Below are 16,634 nucleotides of genomic sequence, written 5' to 3' on the forward strand. Positions count from 1 at the left end.
TTAATTTGCTGATAGATGCTCGTTCCCCGTTAGTTGGTATAAAATGAATGGCTCTTCTCTCATCCGCGATTATCTCCTTCGCATTTGTTTTGTTGGAACTTTGCCGAGATATAGTAACATGAACAAAATATGTTATGTCGCACAACTGTTGTGACAAGGTCCCCAAGCTTAGCGTAGGGAGGGCTCCTCTGTGTGAGTGTTTGATATCCTTGTGGCTTGTTTCATCATTACAGCATCTCAAACGCAGCTGGTCAGGAATGAGGAATTTGAAGGGAAATTGATAAGATATTCCCGGTCTAAAACCACCAGATGGGGGTAGATTTTCGGCGTCAATACGTTGACGTCGCGTTAAAAATATATGAGAAGCACCGGCCTCTAGGCAAGTAGATATTGGTTGTAATAACGTCACATGAGATGCCCCTAGAAACGTCCCAAGTCATTTTGAGACCGAAAATCGACAGCTGGGATGATGAACGCACCTTTCAGGCTTATGTCAACATTGGTGATAATAGTTTCAATATCCACACCAATTGTCACTGTTCCCTCTATTGGCTCCCATGTGGTATATCGTTGGCAAGAGTTGGAAAATTCAATTGATATCTTGGGACCGGAACGTCCACCTCGCTGGTGGCGATTGTGGGAGGTGGTTGAACTCGATGTCATCTTGCTGTAGATTCTGGATAGACTGTAGACTATGCGCGTGCGACTGCGAACAGGGTATAAACGTGTCTGGCAAGGGCAACCATGAACCTTTTAAAAGGAAAGGATTTTTCTCTCCTGATAGATCTCTCCTTATGTTCCATTTCATAGCTTTGAAAAGCTTTTCATACCCCACTCGAAGACGGAAAGCTGTGTATTCTTGATCCTTGATACTTCTGGTGATTCCGGATAGTTCTCCACATTCGGGTACATGCTCCCGAGTCAGTCATATATGCTACTTGGTACACTATGCGGCAGTAGAGAGAGCCCACAATCATTCATGTTAGTTCTCGTAGACTGTGTCCTAAGGCGATGCCCGAGTAACATATAGGCCCACCGTAGATTTACCAAGGTCGCATTCTCACATCGCAGATACGCCCTTTGAGGATCTACTTATCCTGAGATGGGGTGATCAGGTCACCAAATGTTAAAGAATACTTTCTATGCATAGACGTATGGATCAATAATGTGTTCCCGAAGATTAGGCTTGGAAAGGACAGCTTTAACCAACTGTAGGTGAAGGAACACCCGGTGCCAGGACCAGGTCTTCCTTATTCCAGTGGCAAATTTGTGGAGACAGTTAAAAATGACGCCTCAGCCCCCTCCAGCAAGAGAGCTCCATTCCAACTTGCCTATAGTGTAAAGAAATACGTGGGGGAAATAAAGAGGAAATCGATGGTGGTCATTCAAAATGTTTTGACCTGTTGCAATACTCCGGGTACGAGTACCCGACAAGTTGCCAGTAAGAATTTTTTCAAGATTGATCCACTACAATGAGGACCACCCATTGCAAAATGTAGTTTCGTGTGTTTACAACCTTCAGCAAATGTCGGGTTCTTTGTAAGTCCAATAGCAACTACTCCACCTCTAAATAGCGGAATTCCGGGTAGAAACGACAGGCAATAGCAACCTACCTTTAACGGACATCCTAGATACAAATATCTCAAGGCAGTCTGTGATTCTCGAGGGTACAATATATCTTTCGGGAGTGACTGTGTAGTTAGCAGCACTCTACCCTAGCTGGCTAAATTTGACAATTTTGTGCATTAATCTCTTATCTATAAGAATATCTGGCTCTCATCATATTACACATTACGGCCCAACTTACAACAGTGCAACGTCTAGGGGCGTTTCGTGAAAACTAAGGGGCACCCATCCTAGATTGGCAATTAGCATAAACGACTCGATGAAAGATATGAATAACAAAGATTAATAGCAGGAACTTACCATGGGGAAAAGAGTAGCAAACACCCGGATCTCCTCCGACTTGTCCGTCGCATGGTGCTTCCAATCGATGTCCAGTGAGGCTTTGCCAATCATACCTGCCAGGTAAAGGGGCACATATCTCCTCGCCAGACAGTCGTGTGGACCAGCACCGAAAACAAGCCAATTTTTGTTCTTGGACTCGGCGTCCCCGGAAATCCAGCGCTCCGGCTCGAAGGAATCGGGGTTGGGGTAAACATCCGGGTCATGTAGAGCCGGCCAGCAGGACGGGATGATCATGGAGCCCTTGGGAACGGTGTAGTGGGATGTGACCGGGAAGTTCTTAGTCGCAAGGTAGGGTACGAAGATGACGGGCGGCCGGTAGCGGAGGAGCTCTTTGATGACGGCGTTGGTGTAGGTGAGTGACTCCAACATGGGCAGATCGAAGGGTTTGTTTCGATCACCGCCCCGCGCCGCCAAGTTCTCTTCTCGCATGCGGTCGAGGATATCGGGCCGCTGGGCGAGGATTTGGAACAACCAAATGGTGGCACTGCTGGACGCATCCTGGGATGCAAATAGGAAGGTGAAGAGAGTTTCCGAGATCTCCTCGTTGGTGAACTCGCGGATCAGATTTGATGGTTTCTCTACGTTTGTCTCCCCCGCTGCGATCCTTTCGCGATAGCGGTTGGACTCGAACATGTGGAGAACCCAGTGGTCCACGATGCATGTGGGGGTTGCGCCGATTGTCATCTTTGCCTTGCACGCCGCGGCACATTTCGCGAATTCGGCGTGGACTGCATCGCACGTCCGCTTCCCTAACCATTGCTTGGTGAAGGGGATGTACATTGACAGAGGGACGTTGACCAGCTCCATCGCCGCCGTAGCCAAGTAGAAATCATCTGCAATCTTCTTGACTGCCTCCTGGGATATGTAGTCGCCGAAGAAAGTGCGGCAAGAAAGAGCACAATTAATTTCACGGAACATGGACATAAAAGGTACTGGCTTCCCTTGATTCGCCTCGCTAATGGCAACAAACTTGCTGAAATAGTCGTCCAATACTCGTTGGTGGACGGGAAGGTAGGTAGCCATAGCCTTGTTGGTGAATAGAGGAGCCAATCCCCTCCGGTACTCGGTGTGGGCCTTCCCCTGAAGAAACACCCAGGCCTTGTGGCCGAGGAGGTCTTTTGCGATCGGTACTATGCATGGTTCGGCGTACGTCGGCGACTTGAACACCTTGTGAGCTAGGTCTCGATCGGAGGCGAGGACAACGAATCTGTGATGCAATAGGGTAAGCACAGGCGTGTACACGGAAACCTAGAAGCACGTACTTGTGGAAGACGGATACACAGCTGAGAGGACCACTTGACCACTGTGCCAGATATCCTTCGAACTTGGGATTAATCGCTTGAAGAAACGGACCCATGAACGGAATCTTGAAAGGAGGTCCCGCGATGGGGCCCTTTCGCAAGAGGTACATCACTGGCGACAATATCAGTTGAATAAAATCTTGCATAGGTTTGACCCTCCTTATTACCTTGGTCATAGACCACCATTCCCACCAGAACGGTCACTATGTATTGCCAGGTGGACCAGCCCCCCAGAAATCCTGGCAGAACGCCTTGCAACTGCGAGGTGCTGGCAGGCCATGTCTGTTGCAGCCCAGGCTGAGCGCCGGTGGCATTCACAATCTCCATATTAGAGTCTTTAATGGTCGAGGCAGGCGTCGAAACGTCCAGGTCAATAAGAAATGGGTACTTTACGCTTCTTTTATAAGGTCTTGCGACAACGTGGGTGGAACGATCTAATTAATAAAGAGGCAACAACCCGGGCATGGGTCGGGTCTTTGTACGCCATCTTCTGTCTCCAAAGGTTCTGACTCGGCCAATTAGAGGGCCAGCACTCTTGAGGATAGGGGAAGAGACAAGGATCCTCGAACTACTGCCAGGAACAAATTGGTTGCCAGTCCTTCGAAATGTCGTGCTTGGCCAATGACACGAATCATGATATGTGATTGCCCTCGCATGGGTATATATCCACGCTATACCGCATGAGGACTAGACTCCGAAGGACGTTCGAATTCCTGGCAACGGGGTCTAGTCTTCTTTGGATCTAGTTCTCTTATGGTTAGGGCTTGTGGATAAAACCCTCAATTTCCCCCCAGTAAAAGAGTGCCAGTCACGCTTCATCCATTCCTCAAATAACTCTCGTGAAGCCCCGATTAGCCAGTCCTCTGATGTGTCAGCCGGAGGTTATTTATTACCAAGAGAATATTCCCAGTAGTGTCGAAGCGCCCCTGGCCCAGCATCCTGGCCAATTGACGCGTGTCTACCTTTAAAGATCTGACTCGGATTGTTTAATAATCGAAGAAACAGTGTACGGATGTATCTTGCGCTTCTTCAAGAGAAATTTACTGCTACATACTATGATGAGTACCCCAAGCTGCGAAGGGCTACGGAAGTGGGAAAGTTCACGTGGGGAGAGATAATATATGATATCGATGATAGTGGTGCCTGGGGGTCCAGTAGCTCAATATAAAAAAAATGCCTCTAGCGTATAGTAGAAGGTAAAATGGCACTCTACGGTATATTTCTACAGAATCTACTAGTTCTACCCGTTAATAGACAGAATCAAGCCAAAGAGGAGATCTTAAGTAAGCCGAGATACTATCGATAGTATCGTCTTGGCGCGGCTCTAATGTATGTCAGACGGTTATCTCCACCCACACACTCCTCAATTCCACGGAACCGCACCTGAACTCGACTACTCTCTCGTAAAAAAAATGCGCCAAACGCTTCGTCGGTCGTGTGCTGCATGTGCCAAATCCAAACATAGTTGCGACCTCCGCATACCGCGCTGCTCTCGTTGTATTAAGCGCCAAGTCCAATGCGTGTATGCGAATGAGCCTTGGACGGCGCCGGCAGCTCCCGGGCGGGACGATGGCGGATCACTAACACCCCTCGAAGGACCCGGCACTTTAACCAGCTACAGGTTTGGCTCTCTCGATCCATTCGACTCGTATCCTCAGACACGACTTCCTCGAGAACGAGTTCAACGCCTCATCCATAGCTGTATGTACCTTGGTGATCGACGCTGCGGACCAAAAGTTTTGCTTACCAATATAGTTGTCCACAAGATCGCTTTCCAATATTACCCTCTAGACCTGAGCCCAACCTCGAATCCGTTTCTCATCTCGTGGTGGCCACTGGCTTTGGGTGACCCGGCATTATTTCACGTCTCGCTGCAGACAGCATGTCTTGACGAAGAGTTGTTGGCCCAGAGGGGCTTCCAAGCTTCCGAAATTCTCATGGCTGACTCAGTGTCGTTACTCCGGCGCAAAGTTGAGGATACATCTCTTGCTGTACAAGATGGAACGATGAACTCAGTCATTACCTTAGCAGCTATCGAAGTGAGATCCTTTATCGCCATTTCTCTCATCCTTCTAGCACATCGCTGATCTCTCACTACCTAGTTCGGTAAAGGCAATATTGACGTTAGCGAAATGCATGTTAATGGAGTGAAAAAGCTCGTAAGCATGAGAGGTGGGATCAATTCAGTACGGCAGACAAGCCCACTTACTGCGAGAATGATTAGCTGGTAGGTCACACTTATATTACCAAGAGTGAAGTCCATTCACATGCCTCATAGGGTATCGATGATTGTCAAGGGTCACCCTCAGTTTGAGACCCAAGATGACGCCGGCATTGGAGACGGCATACCTCCAATTCCAGAGTGGCAGTTAGACTTGGGCACCCCTCATGATAATTTGCCCGAGTTCAGCAGTATGGATATCGACTTTGCAGTCTGGAATGTCTTCATCCGTCTCCGCAACGCCTTCCAGATCGCGCAACAGATTCCCTTTCCGCCAGCACGACTTCATGACCTCACATGCTTTGTCATACATAGGCTTTTACTCTCAGCGTCAATTACAGAAGACTCGGAATCGTCGCCCATCACTGAATGCATTCGCTACGGAATCGTACTCTATATGTTTATCACCCAGGGGCCAACTTATTACTCGCATGCCGTCATACTAAACACCATTGTTAATCGATTCATGGAACATCTCAAGCAGCTCGAATCGACACCGCGTATTTATGATTCACTTAATGTCTGGTGTCTGGCAATTGGAATGACAGCCTCGACCGGCACACCACAATATCACTGGTTTATGAGGAGGGCACGCACCGTGGCTACTTCTCTGCAGCTGAATAATTGGAGCGACGCTCTCGCCCGCATCAAGAGCGTCCTCTGGTTGGAGACATTGCAAGGCGAAGATATATTTCGGCCCCACTGGGACGCTATTACCAATCCGGCAGAGCAGCCAGAGCCCCCAGGCTTCACGGTCTGCATTACACCTGGCAATAATGCTGCAGAATACCTATGGAATCCAATCTCTCCTGCCAGTTTGATACCACCATCAATGCAGATGGAAAGCACTGAGACATGAACATGACATAGTCTTGATACCTACGGCAAGGCTCATAAACAAGACCATCAAAGTGTTTAATAGACTCACCGGTGCGACTACCTAATATGCTCAGTGCTGATCCTAGCACAGGAGGATCTCTGATCACGTGAACACACTGTCACGAGTAGATATACTCGTAGGACTCTCTCATCACATTACCGCGGTTCTTACACCCTTGATCACGCCTTAGTATTGAGACGTTGGTGCTATGATAGACTACTACTGTCTTCGGTTAGTCGTACCAATCGCTATTGTGTCCGCCAACGAGCTCGGGGGCCGGAGCTATAGCCAACATCGAAGACCTCCGGCAACAGATTCCAGAAACCAACAGGACTTGTTTTGTTATGACAGATGAAGTTGGTTGAAAATGGTACCTATACATTTGAAGGATACGCTGAACTTCAATTTTTCGGCGGAATGAACTCGCCGACTCAGTCCCATCTCAACATCCTACTTGCATACTGAACTACAAACAACTTTACCCTCTAACGTGGACGCATAATGAGGGGCTTCATAGCGATGACGACGATATTCCGCTCCTAATACCAGCGAAATGGGCGCAGCGAATTTACTCTTTAGATCTATATCTTCGTTTACATCTCGGAAATGGATACCTGGTGGGACAAAGAATACTATAAGAGCCACTCGCTTGCATCGTGACGATCGATGGACCACGTGCTGCCGTTGGGGTAGCTAGCCCTAGCGATATCGCTAAATGATGATGGCGTCGAAGAACTAACGTTAGACTTTGCGAAGCTTGTCAGATAAAGTGGCAAACATATCAAACGCGCCAAGTCATGATCATGCCTGTTGACACCGATGCTGCCTGCCTGGGGACCAGCTCAACAGGAATTCCATTGCCATATAGTATTGTCGACAGCAGCCCGATGCTGAGATCGGTGGCTATAAGAATCCTTATACGAGCAGTCAAACTAACTAGTAGAACAGTTCCCCTCATGAGATCAAGCAATATCGCGTTTTTGCTGAAAGAGTCATATCTTCTTTAAGCATCTCTAACTCGTATCTGCATTGCATATATTGTTGAACTCATAAGCACTAACATTACCCAACACGCCAGCCCAGCGGAAAATACCATCATAACCGCACCTCCCAAGACCGAAATACCTCATTCCTGATGCTGAAAAATCTCTGGACAACCCGTCGGCTCCCCAACCGACCTCTTCATATGCGTAACACCTTTAAGGTGCACATACTCCTGCAAGACATGCCGGGCCGAATCCTTCGACGACACATTAAAATAATTAATCCCAAACCCATTCCCATCAAAGACCCTCGCCGTCCCCGCAACCACATAGATCGTATAAAATCGATCTCCGGGATAAATATTCTTCGTCTCATGCCGATGCCCAACAAGAATATGCCGGACAGCATACTCCCGAATCAGCTTCAGATACTTGGCGCGCACGCGCTTCGGAAAAGTCCAGTTCGAGTCCGGCTCGTCCTCGGCTCTCTCGAAGGGGAGATGGTGGTGCGCGACGACGATGCGCTCGCCTGCGCACGCGGCGGTTTTGAGCTGGTGCTCGAACCAGGTCCATTCGTTGCTTGTGTGGTTTTTAAATTCAGGCTTGTCGGTGATCATTGTGATGGAGTTGAGGAGGATGAAGCGGTAGCCGTTGTGGGCGAAGGTGCTGTGGTCGGTGGTGTTGAAGTCGTGGGTGAATTGGGTTAGGGTGGAGAGGCTGTTTATGTCATGGTTTCCCGGAAGGAGGTGGACTGGGACTGTGAAGTTGCTGTAGGTTTGTTGGAAGGCGGTGATCTCGTGCGGGTGTCTGGATTGGGTTGGTACTTTGATGGCGGTTCGTTGGTTGCTAGGGTGTGGATGTAGTGCACTTACCGGTTGTGTGTTAGGTCGCCGACGGCGATGCAGAAGTCGAAATTCTCGGAATTGACTTGCTGCGCGGCGACTTGCATTCTGTGCACATCATTGCGCCAGCCATCTTCGCCGAATCCTAGTTGGATGTCGCCTAGTTGGCAGAAGCGGAAGGGGGTGAAATGGTTGGTGGGGAGAACTATACCTGTATTAGCGCGTGACTTGAGATGAACAAGATATAGACTATTTACCAGAAGGGGTCGGTACGTAAACGGACACGGTGCTCACAAAACCTCCCATATTCCGAAATAAAATTAGGGTTGTGAGGTTGAACCGAGGTTGTCTGGTGGTTCTTATTGTAACCCTTGAGCGGAAGCCTGGCTGCCTGATAAGTCGGCCACACGGGTGTCACGTTCCCCTGCGGGCCTTCAGTTTCGTGGTTGACTGAAGATGTTACCGCACCATTTGGCGATATGCAAGTTCCGAATAGCGAATAACCCGGCTACTAGAGCTCAGATATTTGGGAAGCAGAGGCGCAAACGTGAATCAAGTATTGATATAACGTGAGTGATTTAAATTGACCAACCACATTCATTCAATTCTTGGCTTTGGGCTTGTCGAGGTGCAACGGTAGCTGTCCTGCCAGTGAGTTAGTTATCTCGAAGGCTTTGTTTTAAATGAACAGAGTCAGAGCGATTGTGCTTCTTACAGTGGATATCTCAAAAATCCTTGTGGTGGACAGGAAAAAGACCCATGATGTCAAGCCTAAGGGAACGTGGCGATGAGAAACGTCTCATCACGTGAGTGCTGTCTTATTCATGACAAGTGCTATTAACGTATTTCACCACCGAGTCGGCCACCGTTTACCAATTCCTGCCCGCGGGCTAAATATGAGGGCCTTTATCAACCAAACAATTGCATTTCTAAATGAAAACTAATTACTAAGTGGATTAGGACATATAACCCTAGTATGCCCTTGAAGATGACAATTAGAACATGTTGGGGGGGCTCGTACGCGCGGCCCAACTGCAGAAAGTGCAAGATCTATAGAAAGTGTATCTTGAGCTTCATCAACCTTATTCTCGCGCTGGAATTACTCTACACTATCCTGAACAGCTATCCCCTCTGCAATAGCTAGCTGTCTAGTAGATTGCTTTTGCTTTTGACGTTTCTATTCGTTATTAGCGCGATGTTTATATATTTCTTCCCGTGCAAGAACAAGCTTATTAAGTATTAATTTATAACCTTTAATAATCTTGTTTAATTGCTTTTCTAGTGAAGATGAAGGGCTTTGAATATAGTTCCTGAGTAATTTTCTTACTGTAGATGCTTGCTTCTCCAGCTGCCTAGTAGTATAAGGTGTTTTAGATACTGAATTAATTGACTGACTGTCTGGTGATATAGGGGTCTTTAGTTGGATATCTAACTTGCTAAGTACTCTATCAGGATCAAATGGAACAAGACTAGTACCTGTAAAGCTATTCTGAATATTCTCTACTATAAAGACGCTTTTGCGAGCCTCTGTAAAGATCTTTAAGAAATCAAGCTTATTAATATAATTGATACCAAGACGTGCTCTCTGCTCTACTAAGCTTCTATATATATTTTTTAAAGAGCGAAAACAGCCTATATCTAAAGACTGCAGCTTATTAGAAGAATGCGCAGGCATACAGATAGGAATAATATTATTCTCACTGTATATCTGATTAAATTAAGACATAAGATGGCTACCATGGCTATCAAGAACCAGAAGACAGTATTTCCCAGTTGTACAGCTAGTAGTAGCAGGAATAAAGAGATTCTTAAGCCAGTAAAGGCCTATCTTATTAGTAGTCTATTTATTAGGACTAACTTCAATTCTGCTATCAGGTAGAAGCTTTAGATCTTGATACCAACCCTCTATGTGGACCTTTTCTTTAAAGATAATACATAGTGGAAGCACCTAACCAGTAGAGTTAATATATTTGATTGAAGTAATCCATTCCCGATTGCCTGGCTGTACAAGAAGTGCTTTTCTATAGTAATTAGCTCTAGTAACTACTTGTGCAGTAGCTACTAGGCCCATAGTAAAGCTAGTTTTATCAAAATTATAGATATCTTCCTGCGCGATCCCATATTGTATTATAGTAATTTGTACACAGTTAAATCACTCTCTAATAGCTTTAGAATCTTCGCATTTAGCACGTTAATAATTATAGTGTCAACTATAGCAGGTTTTTAGTTTATCTCGTTGTTTAATAAACTTAGAGACCCAGTTCTCTCCAACTGTCTGAATAGATGTATCACTGCGCGCAGTAAGAAGAATATTGGTCATTTCTTGTATATAGGATGGTCGGGGAGGCGCTCCACATCAATCTAGTGATAGAATCCATTGTACAAGCGATTTCTCTTTATTTTGGGTTATTTTATAACTGTTGGCGCGTGTTTCTGAGCGATATGTCTTTCCGCGTAATCAATCTTGTAAAGTAGAGCAAGGCACATTATAAACACGCGCTGCTTCGCGAATATTACAGATTTCCTGATTTTTTAAAACAGAGATAGCAAGTATAATCCTTCCTCTTTCTCAGCTGAATTTCTTGAATTTTGATGCGCTTTTGGAGGCATGGTTGGTGGTTGAATTGAGTGAGGTTTCCGACCACGGTCAAAACGCGTGACGTGGCCGACTCGGTGGTGAAATACGTTATAGGTTGATTCGATAGTACCCCTTATCCTCTTTTGAGGATTTCATAAATAAGCATAGTAGCCTAAATACCAATCTCTACCCTCTACACGATGAGGTTCAGACCAGCGACAGGCCTGTCCCATGGAACTCGCACTTATGACTTCGCCAAACTTCGGCGATGGGAGTGTGCTTGTCTCCTGCACTGTTTACTCTAATAATTTAGTGGATTGGACCCTAATGTCCCTGAACTCTAGCTAGTCCCGCTCCATCTGCAGATCATCTACCACGAGCAGTAAGCCCTGCATTGACATCCGGCGTGATCACTGATCACGTTGAAGTCGATTTCAGACAAAATATATATAACTAGTACGTCAAGCATCTTATATTTGGAGTTTTGCTGCGAATAGTCGAGGCAATTCTCAAGATAGCTAAGGTAGGATGGGAAACAATATGCGCTCTACATATCTGATGTTTATTATTATATATATTTTGAGTTAACGAGATATCAGGAACTAGTCAACCAGTCATCCATCCTGGTTGGCGATTTATACAACTCCGCTAGCCCACCAAGTCAACTTTAGCTTTGTTGAGATAAACACAGACCACTTCTAACGTATAGTCTCACAAGGCACCAATAATTACTTAACACTTTGATGGTTCACCCAGCCCGGAAAATAAAAGGTGCCGGACGCCGTTGTTCGATACCTCTGTGGCAATCATGGACCATACTCTGCACACGAAGACTGACAACCCGGACAGGGAATGAAAACCTATTTCATTAGACTCTGGAAAGAATATACAGAACATGAAATTGCCTAGACAGCGCATTGCCATTGCAAATAATTGAGAGAGAAGGCCCTGTTCTCACAATGCCGACTAAACAGCGAGCCCCAGACAGAAGTAGAGCTTGCTTGGATATTGTGTCGGGTGGATTACCGGTGCACAGGGTCGGAAAACTAAATTACGGTCTAAGGTATCGTGGTCATTGCAGGCGACCGGGGGTTCTATAGCATTCTGTCTGGAAGCGAAACTGTTGATCCGTCGCCATTGCCTTACTGTAGTATTACCCCGAAACAATACTGACACTCTCTCTTGCGACTCGGACCTTGAAAGCTTTCCGGCCGTAATGCGCACTAGATGTCGACACCCACTCAGAGACGTTGTACGTGAATGTTATGATATCCGAAGATGGGTGTTATTGTTTGCTCGTTAGAGACCGGACAAAGAATGGTTGATCTATTGAGGTTAGGCCTTGCAATACCTATTTATATACATAGGTAGATTGGTGCATGCGCCCTAGCGGCTAAGTGAGGGAGAGAATATGCTTGTTTTCACGCGTCAAAGGGCAGTTAATAAGTGGCTGCTTATGATCAAATTGTTTCTTTTTCTTGTTGGGGGGCCGGGGGGGGGGGGGGTTCAAGAAATCGACGATATTGTCCTTGTCACTGAAATGAGTCATGGTGGAAAAGCAGGTAACAAACACTCGAATAGATATCGAATAGCTAATGAGGATAGTATATGCTTTAGATGCTCAAGATACTGAGCAGGCACAACAAAATAGTTAGTCTTTTCAGTCTAATGACACACAGCCCTCGCAACCAGGGATTAATATTAATATGTGGGACCGCGAAAGGGTGAAAAATGATTTACGTTATAAAATACCGAAATGCATACGGGATATGAGGAGGCCACCCCACTGAGCAGGTACCTCAGGCCATATAGTGGAGTCATTGGCGATATTAGAAGACCGAACTGGTCTAAGATACCTTTCATAAGAGGGGAATTTTACAGGGAACTGCAGATAATGCTGTAAACACTGAATGCAGTGGGTCGGGTCCCAGACCACACTAGGTTTGTTGCCGGTCATTGGACTTAGGCCGAGTATCAGTAGAGGTGAGAGCATGTTGATACCATTGGAATAAGGCAGATTATAGCCCACGTTTGGGAATGAATAGTGTTAGGACAATTTATCGTAGAATTTGAGCAAATATTTGAGTAAGGTTACAGATTTATAAACCCGCTCAGTCATTGACCCACTTGGACTTGGGAGAAAATGTGCTCATTTGCGCTCAATTGGTTTCGTCCTTTCTCCAAACGTATGAAGCCCTAAGAAAATGGGGCTTTCTTCATGAGTACACTCACATATCGCCTAATCATACTCTTAGAAATGAGGATTTGTCGTGCTCCTGCATCAAATCTTGACGCACCAGCTCTTTTCGCCAAGAACGAGGCATCAAGCCTTGGCTTGCAAGCGGGGAATTTTTTTTCGATGCGTTTGTTTCAACATGTGTAGAGTAATCTAACGAAATTCGTGATATATTTGACCCGTAATGCGTCTTCCCTCTGCGAAGCTGTCTGCAAAACTCGCAGGCCGAGAAGAGGGCAGATGCGTACCCATAGTTTACCGACATGATGTCCCATCAAAGCTGTTTTCGCGCCACCAGTATTGTGCTACTGACGCTTGCTGGCACAGTTTGCTCTAAAATGACAGAAGGGCCAGGGCACGGGTTTGTTGGGTATGGAATCTCGATGTATCAGCCCCCATGTGCGCATGCCTGCCGCTCATCAATAACAAACCCCCTGAATTGCTCCATGAGCTCGGATGATGGCATGCGCATGTCATGGATGACCGAGGAGACTCCAAGCCCAGAATGCTACGCGGAAAACGATGCCTTCTTACAGACCCTGGCGTACTGCATATACTCACATTGTCACACCTCGGCAAACTCCAGCCTGCAAAGATATTGGGAAAAGTACGTCGTCGGGAACGAGCAAGACCAACCGCAACCGAAAGCATCCTACCACGAGGCCCTTCTAAGTATAGGCTTTGCGCCAAATATCACGGTAAACTCATCTATCGTGTTAGACTCAGCTTCGCTTGTATCCCAAGATCTCTACACTCTCAATTATCGGACACTGTCGGTGTTTGAGAAGGTAGAAAGTTCACACGAAAGATATGGGTAGGTTCTGACCACCGGGGGGATGATTGTGCCTTGCTAATATAAACCTCTGAAATGATCCAGTCTCGTTCTCCTCCTCACCGGCGCGATCATCCCAATCGGGCTCTCGCTTATCCGCTTCGTTCCAGTCCCCGCAAGATGGAAGGCGGGCTTTGAGGCATACATGATCGCCCCTCCACTGATAGGCAACCGACACCAGGTCCCATTCTTCAACACCTTTCTCATGCCCACAAGAGGGCAGGCTCTGTTTATAGCCTACCTGATCGTCATCAACGTGGTCCTGTGCGCCGTCGGCATCGAGGCTGCTCGTCCTAGTACGTGGTATGATTCCAACCAGCGCGAGGTCGTCACATACGTCAGCAACCGTGCTGGTATTCTAAGCTTTGCCAATATCCCGCTGCTAGTTCTCTATTCGAGCCGTAACAATTTCCTCCTTTGGCTGACCGACTGGTCTCATTCCACCTTCCTACTACTCCACCGCTGGGTCGCTGCTATCTGCGTCCTTGAAGCCTGCCTCCACTCCGTAATCTACTTACAAATATACGATTCCAAAGGAGAATATGTCACAGAAAGCAAGCTTCCATACTGGTACTGGGGTGTTATTGCGACGCTGGCGATGGCAATCATAATCCCTGCGTCTATCCTACCGATCCGCCAGAGGTTCTATGAGCTATTCCTTGCATGGCACGTGGTATTCTTTCTCCTGGCCCTAGCGGGATGCATTATGCATATCTACTATCGGTATACCTTTCAGTGGGGGTACCAGAACTGGATCTACATGGCATTGGCGATATGGGGCTTTGAGCGAGTGTTCCGCATCCTACGAATCGCACGATACGGGATCCGGACTGCTCACATTTGCGTTGTTGATGATGATTATATCAAGATGGAGATCCCCGGTGTAGAAGCCCAGGGTCATGTCTATCTCTATTTCCCAACTCTGACGTGGAGAGTCTGGGAGAACCATCCTTTCTCAGTCATGACGGATCTGAGGGGTCACGCCGATTTGGAGGCCCCCACTACCATGCTCAAGGACGACAGGGCTAGAGTCACCATAGTTTCAACGGATGCACCATTCACCCCGGAAAAAGTGTTCCTGGCTGAAGCGGATCGTGCACGTTACCAACGATCGCTGTTAATATATATCCGAACGCACTCAGGCATCACCAAATTTCTCCGAGGTCCACGTTTGCAATTGCCGGTCCTCGTTGAGTCAGCGTACCATCCTGTATCTCTGTTCAAAACTAACGCGTCAAATACGACCAATATCATCGCGATTGCGGGAGGTGTTGGCGTCACGGCCTTGACGCCTATGCTCCTAGGCCATGATGGGTGGCATAGGCTTTTCTGGGCGGTGCGTAGCAAGCCGTTGGTTGAGTCCATGGCGTCCTCGCTCGGTGCAGACAGGTTTGGTCGACTAAATGCAGAGGTGTTCCATGATTGCCGCATGGATATTTCTCGAATCCTTCGCGAGGAGGTTTCAAAGTGTGCGGGAACAGAGGTTGCGGTGGTCGTCAGTGGTCCCCCCAAGATGGCGGATGAGGTGCGAAATATCGTGACAAGATTGATGGGAGAGAACCCGACAGTGAAGTTGTCTCTGGTTGAGGAATCCTTTAGTTGGTAGTTTGAGATTTAGTGTATAATAGTGTTCATTAGCAATATATAGACACCTAGCGGTGCTAACTATACATCTGCCTTCTAGCCGAACAAAATATCAATGCAAGTGTTGTACGTCATCTTGTGCTGTACTGTCGATGGGTATCAACTTTTCTATTTGGTATATTGAAGGCTACGCCATAGCAATTTCTACTATTGATGCTCCCTACGCTACTTTACTAAAACAGAGTCTCGCCAAACGGGGTCTATAGGTAGGTTGCTATGCCATAAAGCCCTATTGCCAATCTAGGTCCCCTATACACCTTCACTACAATGTTACACACAGCTTAAGAACCTCAATGAAGGGAAGACCAGGGTAGTTTAATATTCCTTTCGGATACCACTTGGGTCTAACAGGTTTAGACATTTCACAATAGAGTTACTAGAACAACAGGCCCTAAGAACCATCGTTCAGGCAAGGCAGTATGGTAAATCAATATTACTGATGTAGTGAGCCTATCCGTGCCAAGGTAGCCTGACAAAAAGGAAAGACATACCTCATGAGAAAGATCCCCTTCACGAAGTGTGGTTCTACAAGACATGGGTATGATGACAAGGACTTATAGCCTCGTCCGCACGGCCTGATCGTGACTCGTGGACACAAACAAGCGTTCAAGTTAGTAAACACACTGTTAAGAAGTAGTTTACTACTGAGATCTGGAGAGCCATAATATATTTAAGGATACTACATATAAAGATAAGGAATGGGCCCAATTTGATCTGACCGACATCCCGCACCATTCCGGCCATTTTAGGGCTGAAATTTCTGACATGTCACCCTCCTGGGTGTAGTCCAAGGAGACCATAGCCCTGATTTAGGAAAAGCTCCTGCAGCCCCAGGCTTTCAAGCTCTTGTAGTGGTTTACATACCTGATCCTTATGGGTTGTTTGTTGGATACTGATCTTGTAGTCGTCCACGAAATGAAATCTGTGCCGTCCCACATAGGAATTCCGGTCAAATAGAAAAACCACCTGGATCTATATCCAGCAGCTGTTTTACAAGAACTTCCTCTTCAGAAATAATCAATTCATGCTCATTAGCGCGTATTTCTGATCGTGAATTGACACCGCGTAGCCGGTCTTGAAGGGTGCTTCTACGTACTCCAAAGATACCTGCAGCTTTAAATTGAGATTGGCATTTTTGCTTTTATATGC

General features: G+C 46.7%; 4 protein-coding genes across 4 annotated transcripts; 2 read left to right on the forward strand and 2 right to left on the reverse strand.

The window, feature by feature from the left end:
* Positions 1–1,609: 1,609 nt before the first annotated feature.
* BDW43DRAFT_288141 (cytochrome P450) lies at positions 1,610–3,838 on the reverse strand. The gene is made up of 4 exons (XM_032043244.1): positions 3,437–3,838; positions 3,231–3,381; positions 1,927–3,175; positions 1,610–1,856 (listed from the first exon to the last, which is right to left on the reverse strand). Exons 1-4 carry the CDS (start codon positions 3,594–3,596, stop codon positions 1,821–1,823), a joined length of 1,596 nt encoding a protein of 531 aa, XP_031896349.1. The 5' UTR covers positions 3,597–3,838; the 3' UTR covers positions 1,610–1,820.
* Positions 3,839–4,681: 843 nt separating this feature from the next.
* BDW43DRAFT_314903 (Zn(II)2Cys6 transcription factor) lies at positions 4,682–6,349 on the forward strand (the record flags this gene model as incomplete). The annotated part of the gene is made up of 4 exons (XM_032047938.1): positions 4,682–4,970; positions 5,025–5,308; positions 5,372–5,496; positions 5,548–6,349. 4 exons carry the CDS (start codon positions 4,682–4,684, stop codon positions 6,347–6,349), a joined length of 1,500 nt encoding a protein of 499 aa, XP_031896350.1.
* A 578-nt stretch (positions 6,350–6,927) lies between these two features.
* Positions 6,928–8,501, reverse strand: BDW43DRAFT_322149 (metallophosphoesterase family protein; the record flags this gene model as incomplete). Its single annotated transcript, XM_032049501.1, has 3 exons — positions 6,928–8,160; positions 8,226–8,406; positions 8,453–8,501. The coding sequence occupies 3 exons, from the start codon at positions 8,499–8,501 to the stop codon at positions 7,497–7,499; spliced, it is 894 nt and encodes a 297-aa protein (XP_031896351.1). The 3' UTR covers positions 6,928–7,496.
* A 4,891-nt stretch (positions 8,502–13,392) lies between these two features.
* On the forward strand, positions 13,393–15,447 carry BDW43DRAFT_303090 (putative ferric-chelate reductase (Fre2); the record flags this gene model as incomplete). Its single annotated transcript, XM_032045365.1, has 2 exons — positions 13,393–13,823; positions 13,887–15,447. 2 exons carry the CDS (start codon positions 13,393–13,395, stop codon positions 15,445–15,447), a joined length of 1,992 nt encoding a protein of 663 aa, XP_031896352.1.
* Positions 15,448–16,634: the final 1,187 nt, after the last annotated feature.

Source organism: Aspergillus alliaceus (assembly GCF_009176365.1).
Source record: "Aspergillus alliaceus strain CBS 536.65 unplaced genomic scaffold BDW43scaffold_52, whole genome shotgun sequence".
Classification (NCBI taxonomy): domain Eukaryota; kingdom Fungi; phylum Ascomycota; class Eurotiomycetes; order Eurotiales; family Aspergillaceae; genus Aspergillus; species Aspergillus alliaceus.

Excerpts from the sequence above, each read along its gene's own strand:
- BDW43DRAFT_288141 (XM_032043244.1), bottom strand. The coding sequence starts at position 3,596 with ATGGAGATTGTGAATGCCACCGGCGCTCAGCCTGGGCTGCAACAGACA. Across the intron at positions 3,382-3,436 it reads AATGGTGGTCTATGACCAAG|TGATGTACCTCTTGCGAAAG; the intron begins GTAATAAGGAGG and ends TATTGTCGCCAG. Across the intron at positions 1,857-1,926 it reads TTGCTACTCTTTTCCCCATG|GATGGGTGCCCCTTAGTTTT; the intron begins GTAAGTTCCTGC and ends TTGCCAATCTAG.